Source organism: Jaculus jaculus, chromosome 1 (assembly GCF_020740685.1).
Source record: "Jaculus jaculus isolate mJacJac1 chromosome 1, mJacJac1.mat.Y.cur, whole genome shotgun sequence".
Lineage (NCBI taxonomy): Eukaryota > Metazoa > Chordata > Mammalia > Rodentia > Dipodidae > Jaculus > Jaculus jaculus.
The window spans coordinates 222,491,347-222,504,576 of record NC_059102.1 but is presented as its reverse complement, the minus strand read 5'-3'; the positions used below and the strand labels follow the sequence as shown (position 1 = coordinate 222,504,576).

General features: G+C 42.9%; 1 protein-coding gene across 1 annotated transcript in view; it reads right to left on the bottom strand.

The window, feature by feature from the left end:
• The window catches only part of Pbx4 (PBX homeobox 4), a 93,410-nt gene that overhangs the window by 42,547 nt on the left and 37,633 nt on the right, over positions 1-13,230 (bottom strand). The window contains exon 2 of the mRNA XM_045133644.1: positions 12,988-13,061. Within this exon, the coding sequence (XP_044989579.1) occupies positions 12,988-13,061 (74 nt within the window). The remainder of the gene's footprint in view (positions 1-12,987; positions 13,062-13,230) is intronic.

The following is a 13,230-nucleotide window of genomic DNA, read 5'->3' as shown; positions in this document are numbered from 1 at the left end:
TTTTTTGGCTCTCATAGGCATCTGGAGTTTGCTGGCCCAGAGCAAGCGTGGCCAAGCCTAAGCTGTGCAGCATCATCCTCAGAGGCCGAGGGACCCCAGAACTGAGCAAACCAAGACCTAGATGTGTGCCTGGGATCAGCAAGGATAAAGCAGACTGAGAACTGCCCTGATGGCCTTGCTGGCTCTTCAAGGTGCCTTGGGGTTAGCTAAGCTGCCTGTCTCCCTCATCCAAGAGACAAAGGTTTTCACAAATTGGCACCGAAGTTCATAGTCCTATGCCAACGTGTGAGAATGGAGAGAATAAATGTTCTTGCTCTTGTGCCAAATACCTCTGCTGGAATTCAGACCACACCCAAGTGCTCTCGGAAACCTCCCACGGACTGACAGCCTCTACTCCAAACCTGTCCTCATTCTGCCAGGTTTCAGCATAGGGGCTGTGGTCCTCTTAGCTAAATTCAAAGTTCTCCCCATGGGTTCAGTTACTCCTTAGACATCAAAGATGACAGCTTTGGGGAAGGACTGCAGGAAGTGAGCACATGGAGGGTGGACAGTACATATATGATCATGCATACACAAGCACATGAATATACATAAATATACACATGCACACCACACGCATATATACATATGCAAAAACATCACGGTTCCAAAAGACAGAGTGGTGGGGACCTGACTTAGAACAGAGTTCATTTGTGTCAGCCTGAAAGGAAGTATACCTCTAACCCTGGCTTGCTGGGTGGACTGGAAGGACATTCAAGGAATGGGGTGTGTAAGAGATGTGGGCCAGTTCTCCTTTACAAAGCCACGTGTGCTAAAACCTGGATCCTTTGGCTTTGTAGGCAAGCACTTTCACTGCTAAGACACCCCTCAAGCCCTAAATTCTATATTTTGCATTACTAAATTGTTTTCAATAAAAACTACAGAGCCTAGCACATGCCTTTAATCCCAGAACTTGGGAGGCAGAGGTAGGAGGATCACCATGAGTTCAAGACCACCCTGAGACTACATAACAAATTCCAGTCAGCCTGAGCTAGAGTGAGACCCTACCTTGAAAAACAAAAACAAACAAAAAAAAACTACAGAGAAAGCCAATTGTGATGGTGTGCACCTGTAATTCCAGCACTTGGATGCTGAGACAGGAAGATTGTGAATTCTAGGCCAGCCTGGACTACTTAGTGAGATTTCCCATCTCAAAACACAAACCAAGGCCAGGTGTGATGGCACACACTCATAATCCCTGTACTCAGGAAGCTAAGGGAGGAAGTTCAAAGTCATCCTGGTCCACATAATGAGTTCTGAGATAGCCATAGATGAATACAGATACTCTGTTTCCAAAAAACAAACAAACAAAACAATACAAAAAAAAAAAAATCAAGACCAGCCAGATGTGGTGGCACATGCCTTTAATCTCAGCTTTCAGGTGGCTGAGGTAGGAGGATCCCTGTGAGTTCAAGGACAGCCTGGGGCTACAGAGTGAGTTCCAGGCTAGAGTGAGACCCTTCCTCAACACCAATAAACCAACCAACAAAAAACCCAAATCACAAGAAAACAAACCAATCACTCAAGCAAACTAACAGCAACAAAAACCCAGAGACCACACACTTACCAACAACAGGGCCAATTTGCTGTGGGCAATAGGAAGCCCTCAAAAGGACGGGAGACAGGATTGAGAGGGGACATCTTGGGAACACCTGTGTCTGGTGTGCTCAGCATGAAGGGTTGACACTGCAAGTTTTTGTTAGGTACAAGGTGAAATGAACCCATGAGGCCTGTTCAGAACACTAAAGACAATTCCTGCCAACTGTCTCCAGGAGATGGCTATGTGTTGGCCCTGTCCCAGAGGGTGTCCACAGGACTTGAGGCTTATTTGAGTGCAGGGGCACCATGCAAAATGCTGAACTAGCAATGCTGTCATAAGAGTGAGGACCATCTGCTTCAAGTTGCTGTCAGCAAGAAGCCTGTGTATCAGATCCTTTCATGCTTTCATGTGCTGGAAGCTGTATATAATAGCCACTCTTCAAACTTTAAAGAAAAAGCAGACAGGAATGGTCACCTGACAATCATACTGTAAGAGAAGGCTGTGTGTGGATGATGGGGTCCTGAATGTCACAGCCCAATAGGGCAAGGGGGTGTCTATTAAGAACAATTTTGTGTAGGCTGTTGGAATCCAAATAGGAATGTCATGAGGGAACTGTCAGCAGCAACAACCTGTGGGAATAGGGTAGGTGAAGATGCACACTAAAGAGCAACCACATACTTTGAGAAAGAAAGATCAGTGTGCCAGGGGCCAGGGAAGGAAAACTCTGCTAAGTGTTTAAGGGGTGCAGTTTCAGTCTGGAAAGTGAAAAAATTCTGGAGATGGGGTAATAATATTCACAGTACTGAACTGTCCATCTAAAAATGGTTAAAATGGGCCGGGTAAGATGGCAGCGTAGGAACCACACCAAAGCAGCCTAGGGGAGAAAAAGCCCCCCCCCACAAAAAAAACCCAGCAAAATATACTCTTCTACTAAAAAGTGAGGTGTATAAGAAATTACCAATGGCAACAAAGAAGTAGGAGAGATCCAGAGCATCCAGAGCCCACATAGGCAGGCAGAAGCAGATCCAGGTCTGTGGAGCCACAGCTGCAAAGCTTGGCTTGAGCTGCAGAAAAAGCTAGGTGAGGGGATTTTTCCACTCACACTAGAGCTCTTCCCACACTCAAGAAACGTGAAGGAAGAACCATGAATGGGGGAGCAGATCATGAGGAAGAGGATCCGTGGACCAGTGGGAGAACTAGAGCCACTCTCTAGAGCCTCCCCTTCCCCACCACCAGCACAAGTGCCAGCAAGCACCAGAGACTAGGGGAAGGGAGCTCACAGCACCCAGCACCAGTGACCAGAGGAGCAATCCAACAACCTAGCCAGCCTACTTGAACCCACAGTGCATCAAAGAGGGACCCAAGCAGGAGCACAGCATAATTGAGAAATCAGAGAATAACTCCCATTCACAATTACATCAAAGAAAATAAAGTACCTTGGAATAAACCTAACCGAGGAAGTGAAGGATCCCTACAATGAAAACTTTAAAACACTAAAGCGACAAATTGCAGAAGACATAGGAAATGAAAAAACATCCCTTGTTCCTGGATTGAAAGAATCAATATTGTGAAAATGGCAATCTTACTAAAAGTAATCTACACATTTAATGCAATCCCTATCAAAATTCCAATGGCATTCTTCACTGAAATAGAAAAAAACAATCCAAAAATTCATTTGGAATCAGAAAACATCTCAAATGTCTTAAAACAATACTGAGCAACAAAAATAAGGTGGGAGGTATCAACATACCAGATTTTAGCCTATACTACAGAGCCATAGTAACAAAAACAGCATGGTACTGGCGCAAAAGCAGACTTGTAGATCAATGGAACAGAATAGAGGACCCAGATGCAAGTCCAGATAGCTACAGCCACCTGATATTTGATAAAAATGCCAAAAATACTCATTGGACAAAAGACATTCTCTTCAGCAAATGGTGTTGGGAAAACTGGATATGCATCTGTAGAAGGATGAAAATAGATTCTTCTCTCTCTCCATGCACCAAAATTAAGTCCAAGCTGGGCATGGTGGCACACACCTTTAATCCCAGCACTTGGGAGACAGAGGTAGGAGGAATGCCATGAATTCAAGGCCACCCTGAGGCTCCATAGTGAATTCCAGGTCAGCCTGGGCTAGAGTGAGACCCTACCTTGAAAAAACAAAACAAAAAACAAAACAAAACAAAACAAAAAAAACCCAATAAACAAAATTAAGTCCAAATGGATTAAAGACCTTAACATCATACCTGAAACTCTGAAACTGCTAGAGGAAAAAGTAGGGGAAACCCTTTAGCACATGGTCTTGGCAAAGTCTTTCTGAATATAACCCCAGCTTCTCAGGCAATAAAACCACAGATTAACTGCTGGAACCTCATGAAATTACAAAGATTTTGTATGGCAAAGGACACTGTGAATAAAGAAAAGAGGCAACCTACAGAATGGGAAAAAATATTTTCCAGATATACATCTGATAGAGTATTAACATCTAGGATATACAAAGAACTCAAAAATTAAATAATAAGAAATCAAACAAGCCAATTAAAAATGGGCTTTGGAACTAAATAGAGAGTTCTCAAAAGAAGAAATATGGATGGCATATAAGCATCTAAAAAATGTTCTAAATCCTTAGTCATCAGTGAAATGCAGATTAAAAATATGTTGAGACTCCATCTCACTCCTGTCAAATGGCTACCATCATGAAAACAAATGACCATAAATGCTGGCGAGGATGTGGAAAAAGAGGAACCCATCTAAACTGTTGGTGGGAATGCAATCTGGTCCAGCCACTGTGGAAATCAATGTGGAGGTTCCTAAGACAGCTAAAAATAAATCTACTATATGACCCAGCTATAGCACTCCTAGGCATATATCCTAAGGACTCATCTCACTACCTTAGAGATACTTGCTCAACCATGTTTATTGCTGCTCAATTCACAATAGCTGGGAAATGGAACCAGCCTAGATGTCCCTCAACTGATGAGTGGATAATGAAGATATGGCACATTTATACAATGGAGTTCTACTCAGTGGTAAAGAAAAATGAAGTTATGAAATTTGCAGGAAAATGGATGGATCTGAAAAGAATTACACTCTGTGAGGTAAGCCAGGCCCAGAAAGCCAAGTGTCACATGTTCTCTCTTATATGTGGATTCTAGTTACAGATGATTGGACTTCTGTGTGAGTAGGAATAAAAGTCAGTAGCAAAGGCCAGTAAGCTAGAAAAGAGATATAAAGGGAAGAGAAAGGAAGGGAGGGGGTACTTAATAGGATGGTATTGTACATATGTATGTAGAAGAATAGATTAATGGGGGTGAAAGGCCAAAGTGAAGTCAGGGGAAGAGATTGAGTAAAGGAAAGGTGGAGGGAGGGCTAATCAAAATCTAACAGGATATAAATAAATCATATGGAAACCTACTTTTTTGGACAATGGAATACTCAGGAGCCATAGATTGTTGCTAGAAAATTTTCAGTGCCAGGGATGGGATACCTTCCAGTGAGTTGTTGGCTAGGGAGGTTCCTGATGCCCCCAAAACATTACAGGCCATTGCCAAGACCCTTGGTTTCCCACCAGGAATAGATGGTAAGAACCTATTGCTGAAGACTCCACATACTTAGGCTGCAAGGCCATTGAGAAATCCTGCTGGAACTGAGCTGATAACCTTTTCCACATAGACCAGCTGACAGAAAGCTGGAAGAAGCCATTCTGCATGCAGTTCAACGGGAGAAAGACAAGTCACCAGTGAAGATACTCAGCAGTGGACACTTCAAGCCTTATATTTGGCCAGCCAGGCCAAATGAGCCAATGGGTGCAATAGTGGCACATCTGTCATGGTGGAAACCAACTGCCCTCTAATTGGACTGGAGGTCCATTGCATGGGAGGGAATATATCCCTGATACTGAAAACTTAAAACAGGGTAGTTATGAGCCCTTGGGTGTAATGTCTGCTGCTGTTCGGCTAAATGTATATACTATGCTCACCAAACTGCTCAGTAAGCACTTCTCTTAATGAAGATATGGCACATTTATACAATGGAGTTCTACTCAGTGGTAAAGAAAAATGAAGTTATAAAATTTGCAGGAAAATGGATGGATATGAAAAGAATTATACTCTGTGAGGTAAGCCAGGCCCAGAAAGCCAAGTGTCACATGTTCTCTCTTATATGTGGATTCTAGTTACAGTTGATTGGACATCTGTGTGAGTAGGAATAATCACTATAATTGGTTCATACCCTTATATTAATGCTACTCTCACTTTTGGTAAAGAATCTTCTTTTCATATGGTAATGGCATTGGAATGAATCAAAAGGCATCATGGTGCTGGGAAGAAGTGACAGGAGTGCTCAGTACTGTGCAATATCTCTATTACACCTTACAAAGCTCAGTGTCTATTGTGGAAGAGGTGGCGGAAAGAATTTAAGAGCCAAAGGAAGGATAGGACTCCTTACAACGTGCTTCCCCCAGACACAATATGGCCTGGATATCCATGACCTCACAGTGCCTGACACTACCTACACAAGACCATCATAATAGGAGGAAAAGATCATGACATCAAAATAAAAGAGAGACTAATTGAGATGGGGAGGGGATATGATGGAGAATGGAATTTCAAAGGGGAAAGTAGGGGGAGAGAAGGCATTACCATGGGATATTTTTTATAATCATGGAAGTTGTTAATTAAAAAAAAACTTGAAAAAAAACAAAAATAAATAAATTTGAGATGCAAAAAACAAAAAATGGTTAAAATGGGGCTGGAGAAATGGCTTAGCAGTTAAAGGCACTTGCTTGCTTGATTGGCCTGAGTTTGTTTCCCCAGTATCCACATAAAAGCAGATGCACAAAGTGGTACATCTGGAATTCATCTGCAGTGGCAAGAGGTCCTGCAGGTCCATTCACACACACACTCTCTGCTTACAAATAAATAACACACATATTTTATTTTTTAAGTTTTATTTATTTTATTTATTTGGGGGGAGAAAAAAGAAGAGGAAGAGGCAGATAAAGAGAAAGAATGGGCACACACATGAACTCCAGATGCATGTGCCACCATGTGCATCTGGTTTACGTGGGTCCTGGGGACTGAACCTGGGTCTTTTGGCTATGCGGTCAAGTGCCTTAACTGCTAAGCCACTTCTCCAGCCCAATTTATTGCTTTTTAATCTTTAAAAAAATTTAAAATTTTATTTATTTGAGAGATAGAAAGAGGGAGAGAGAGAAAATGGGCTCATCAGGCCTTCAGTCACTATAAACAAACTCAGATGCATTGCCACCTTGTACGTCTGGCTTACATGGGTCCTGGGTAATAGAACCTGGTCTTTTGGCTTCTCAGGGAAATGCTTTAACTACTAAGCTATCTTTCTAGCCCTAAATAAAATATTTCACGAATCTTTTAAGGTTTTATTTAAGTAATCTAGGATGAGTCTTTAGATCTTGTTAAAAGCAGCCATGTCCATGGACTGCATGTAGTCCTCAAAAGCAGTAATTTGCTCCTTTAGCATATCTGCTCCAACTTTATCGTCTTCAACTACACATTGCATTTGAATACTAAATACAAAATTAAAAAAAATTTTTTTTATTTTATGTTTTTGAGAGAGCAAACAAGCAAGAGAGAGAGAGAGAAAGAGACAGAGAGAGAGAATTGGCATGGCAGGGCCTCAGCCACTGCAATTGAACTCCAGACGCTTATGCTACCTAATGGCATGTGTGACCTTGCTCTTGCCTCACCTTTGTCTGGCTTATATGGGATCTGGAGAGTAGAGCATCGGTCCTTAGGCTTTGCAGGCAAGCACCTTAGCCACTAAGCCATCTCTCCAGCCCCAAAACACAGATATTTTTAAAAATGGTTAAAATGGGACAGGAAAGATGGCTCAGCAGTTAAATGCATTTGCTTGCAAGGCCTGACAACCTGAGTTTGATTCCCCAGTACCCACATGAAACCAGATTTACAGAGTAGTGCATGCATATGGAGTTCACTTGTGGTGGCAGAAGGCCCTGGTGAGCCTATTTATTTCTCTCTTTCTTTCTCCTAGCAAATAAATAGGTGAAAAAAATTTAAATGGCTGAAATTGCCAGGTGTGCTGGTGCATGCCTTTAGTCCCAGCTCTTGGGAGGCAGAGGTAGAAGGATTGCCATGAGTTTGAGGCCACCCTGAGACCACAGAGTGAATTACAGGCCGTTCTGGACTAGAGCAAAACCCCCTCAAAAAAAAAAAAAAAAAAAGTGTTGGCTCATGCCTTTAATCGTAGCACTCAGGAGGCAGAGGTAGGAGGATTGCTATGAGTTCAAGGCCACCCTGAGACTACATAGTGAATTACAGGTCAGCCTGGGCTAGAGTGAAACCCTACTTTGGAGAAAGAGAGAGGAGAGAAAATGGCTAAAATGACATTTTGCCTGTTTCTGGTTAGATCCCATGGACTTAGGTAGTGGCTGGGATTGTTGGAGGTGGATCAGTGGAACTGACGTGTGAGCAGGACACAGATGCACATAATGGGTAACTCCTACTGATCAACAGCCTCAAGGTGAAGCTGAAGGCAGAATGGTTCAAAACTGTCCTGCTTTTCTTGTGCTCCTGACAACACAGGAGTATTTCTGGATAATACTATCTTTCCAAGGTAGCCCTTAATTGACTGATATAGAATATTTATCCTTTGTGTGTGTGTGTACATGCATGTGGAGGCCAGAGGTTAACATTAGCTATCTTCCTCAGTTGCTCTTTTTGTATTTTTAAAATAATATTTTATTTTATTTATTTTAGAGAGAAAGATAGAGAGAGCCGGGGGCGGGGGAAGAATGGTATGCCAGGGTCTTTAGCCATTCGAAAATGAACTCCAGATGCATGAGCCACCTTGTGCATCTGGCTTACATGGGTCCTGGGGAATTGAACCTTTGGTGTTGAAGGCAAGCACCTTAACTGCTAAGCCATTTCTCAAGCTTTTCACTGTATATTTTGAAACAGGGCCTCTCACTATCCTGGACCTTGCCAACTCCTCTATGCTGGCTCGTCAGCAAGCCCCGGACATATTCTAGTCTCTACTTCCCCAGAACTGAGACTACAATTGCATGTCACCATGCCTGATTTTTTAAAAAAATTCTTTTTAATTAATTAATTTGAGAGAGAAGAGAAAGACACAGGGAGAGAAAGAGAGAGAGAGAGAATGGGTGCACCAGAGCTTCCAGCCACTGCAAATGAACTCTATATACATGGGTCACCTTGTACATCTGGCTTAAGTGGGTCCTGGGGAATTGAACAGAAGTCCTTTGGCTTTGCAGGCAAATGCCTTAACCACTAAGCCGTCTCTCCAGCCCAATACCTGATTTTTTTAGCTCAAATTTTTTTTTTATTAACAACTTCCATGATTATAAAAAATATCCCATGGTAATGTTCCCTCCCCCCACTTTCTCCTTTGAAACTCCATTCTCCATCATATCCCCCCCCCATCTCAATCAGTCTCTTTTATTTTGATGTCATGATCTTTTCCTCCTGTTATGATGGTCTTGTGTAGGTAGTGTCAGGCACTGTGAGGTCATGGTCATCCAAGCCATTTTGTGTCTGGAGGGAGCATGTTGTAAGAAGCCCTACCCTTCCTTTGACTCTTACATTTTTTCCGCCACCTCTTCTGCAATAGACCCTGAGCCTTGGAAGGTGTGATAGAGATATTGCAGTGCTCAGCACTCCTGTCACTTCTTCCCAGCACCATGATGCCTTCTGACTCGTCCCAAGGTCACTGCCATCTGAAAAGAGAAGATTCTCTACCAAAAGTGAGAGTAGCATTCATATAAGGGTGTGAACATTACAAGAAGTGCTTACTGGGCAGGTTGCTGAGCACAGTATATACATTTATCTAGATAGCAGCAGACATTATATCCCTAGGGCTCATGACCCAATGCCTGGTTCTTTATGTGGGCTTTAGGGATCCAAGCTCAAGTCCTCATGCTTGAGTAGCAAGCATTTTACCTACTGAAACTAAATCTGTCTCAGAGCCCCTGAACCTTCATCCTTTACTTACTAATTTTGAAAAGGACACAGAGGAAATATCTAGCACTCACTGTGTCAGTGAAATGTCATCAAAAGAGCTCTTTCACCTATTCAGTGATCACCCAACTTCAAAACCTTATCACAGGCCAGCTGTGAATGGGGAAGGCCTTATACAGCACAGCAAACACTATGATATAGTAGTGGGAATGTCTCTCTATCCATTGACAGTTTTTACCTTCAGGGCTTGAAAGTTCAAACTGGTGAGTGATATGCAGTATATTGCCCCTCCCTGAGAGGCTTCAGGAGCTGCTATGCTTTGGGTAAGTGTCCCCTAAAAGCCATAAGCTAAGGGCTTGATTCCTAGCCTGTGGCACTAAGGGGAGGGGAAGGACTTGGTTGTCTCTGGCATATGTGGGTGTGGGTGGAGGACATGCCCTTGAAGGGATACTGGAACTGGGCCACTCTTCTCTCTCTCTTTCTGCTTGTCAGCTCACATAAAGTGAGCAGCTGTCTCTTGCACTCCATGACATGCTGCTTTGCCATAGGCCAAGAGCTGCAGGACCAACTGGTCAAGGGCTGAAACCTCCCGAACAGTGAAGCCAAGATAATCTCTACTCCTGATAAGTTATTTACCTCAGGTGATTTGTCACAATGACAGAAAACTCAACTTCCAGAGCTGTTCAGGTAGTGTAGTGGGTGAAGAGCTTGCCATGCAATAGTGAAGACCAGAGTTTGGATCCACAGAACCCACATGCACATAGTGCAACAACGTACTGGTCACAGTAGCATGTGTCTATAATCCCAGATGCCTATGCAAGATGGGAGGCAGATGGGAGGCAGAGACAGGAGAATCCTAGGAAGCTCACACAGGCCAGCTAGTCTAGTCTAGTGTGTGAGCATGCACACATATACACACTCTCTCTCTCTCTTTTTTTTTTTTTTTTTTGGTTTTTCAAGGTAGAATCTCACTCTCTAGTCCAGGATGACCTGGAATTCACTATGTAATCTCAGGGTGGCCTCAAACTCCCAGTGATTCTCCTATCTCTGCTTCCCTAGTGCTGAGATTAAAGGTCTGTGCCATCACGCCCGGCCACACACTCTCTCTCTCTCTCTCTCACACACACACACACACACACACACACATGAACATGAAAATGAAAACATTAGCTCAATTTCCCTCAGTGGGATTGGGAACATTCATTCATGGATTACTTTTGCATATTGGACCTTGATCTGAACTTTGTCGTATTAATCTATAAGCATTTGTGAAGCAACACCAGAATAAGGTTTTCATTTCATTTTTCAGCTATCAGCTTTTTCTCCTCTCAAGGAATATTTACTCAAGAATGGGAGGAATTAGTCAAGTATGCGACTCTGGTGAAAGACTATATCTGCTCAAATTCTGGATCTTCTTGTTTGCTTTTTGTGTCAAGAAACATCTCATGCCTCAGTGTCCCCATATGTATAACTTTTGTAACTTTCTAGAGCCATTTGAAGAATTAAGTACATTTGTATACAGTATAATAAAATGGTTAAACAGGAAATTATATGTAATGTATATATTACTACAGTTAAAAATTTCAAACTGCGGTGGGGGGGAATGTCCTTAATGCAATGAGTCCAACTTAGAAAAAATGGCAGCAAAGAGAAACAGGGAGAAGAGAATTTTATTTATTTATAATAAATACATAGTTAAAAATTTATTTACAAGCAGATATAGACAGAGAGAGACAATGTGGGCATGCCAGGCTCTCTTCTACTGCAAACAAACTCCAGATACATGTGCTATTTCATGTATCTGGATTTATGTAGGTACTTGGAAATTAAACCTGGATCATCAGGCTTTGCAAGCAAATGCCTTTAACTGCTGAGTTACCTCTCCAGTCCCATTAAATGTCACTTAAGTTTCTTAGTCTGGAATGGTGGTGCAAACTTGTTATCCCAGCACTTGGAGGGCAGAACTATGAGGATCAGGAGCATGAGGTCAGCTTGGGCTACATGAGACCTTGCTTCAAAAAACAAAACCAAATGGGGCTGAAGAGATGGTTTAGTGGTGAAGGCACTTGCTGAAAAGCCTAATAAGCCAGGTTCAATTCCCCAGCATGCATGTAAAGCCAGATAGATGCACAATGTGGCACACGTAACTGGAGTTCCTTTGCAGTGGCTAGAGACCCTGGCATACTCATTCTCATTTTCTGTTTCTCTTCTTCCTGTTTCTCTCTGCTGGCAAATAAATAAATAAAAATATCTTTTTAAAAAGCCCTGAGTTTCTCTACCCCTCAGCTTGTCTTCAGTAGTCTCAGTACTCAGTACTCAGGATTTAGGTATGATCCTTGTCCCTAAAATCAGAGGAAGAACAAAGACAGAAAAAGGTTCAGGTATACACCAGGATCATGTTTCCAGAGCAAAGCCAGAATTCTGGCCCCATCACTGCTGTCTGCCACTATGAATGCCAGTCTTACATTAAAATGGTGTTCAGAAAGAAAGATTTGCTGAGTTGGTGGTGTACACTCATAATCCCAGGACTTGTGGGTGGAGACCGAGGCAGAAAGTTCATAAACATGAGGCCAGCTTGGGCTACAAAGTGAGACCTTGTATCAAAAAAAATAAAAATAAAAATAAAAAAAATAAACAAAACCAGATTCTCTTGTACAATGTATATATTTCCATAAGCCCCAGCACATCTGAAGTACCATGCTCTGAGGTGACATAGAGTTCATATTGACCTCTGAGGCTAGGTAGATGGCTCAGTGGGTAAAGTGCTTGCCACACAAGCATGAGGACCATGAAGAACTGAGTTCAGATTCCAAGTGCCAATGTAAAAATGGTGGGCATGATGGCACACTCCTATGATTCCAGGTCTTGTGGGGGTTGAAAACAGGAGGATCCGTGGGGCTCACTGGTCATCTAGTCTAGCCTAATTGGCAAGCTTCAGACTCAATGAGAGACCCTGTGTTAAAGTAGGTGGGTGGAGGGGCTGGGGAGATGGCTCAGAGGTTAAAGGCACTTGCTTGCGAATCCTGCCAGGCCAGATTCAATTCTTTAGTATCCATGTAAAGCCAGGTACACAAAATGCTGCATGCATCTGGAGTTCATGTGCAGCAGCAGAAGACCCTGACATGTCCATTCTCTCTCTCCCCCCCCCCCCCGTCTCAGTTTTATGTAGTGCTAAGAATGGAACCTAGGACTTTGTTCCTGCTAGGCAAGTGCTCTATCAACAGCTCCAGCCTTCCTTCCCACTGTTTTTTTTTTTTTTTTCCTTAAACAGATGGATTTGTAGTGGCAGAGCCCTCCATGGGGGTTACCTTGAATGCTTAAAGTACAGCACAATATCCCCACCACCGGCTGCTTGAGAGAGCTGTGGGGGCAAACAGGTACTGCACACACGGGGCAGAGCAGGACAGAGCCAGTGCAAGCATCTTCAAGAGGGCCTACCTGTCTTCTCCTTGATCTCACAGAGCACTCTGAAGAGAGCAGGCTTCATCCGGTGGCTATTCAGAGCATGCTTTCTGAAAGGGAACACAGAGGCATGTAAGAGAATGAAACATCAGATTGGCTATGAGAGCAGAGCCTCCTTCTATCCTTAGAAATCAAGTCCTATCCTTCAGTTCTGATCCATAAGAACACACCTTATAAAGGCAGGAAAACTTATGATGTAACTTTCATTTGTGCAAAATT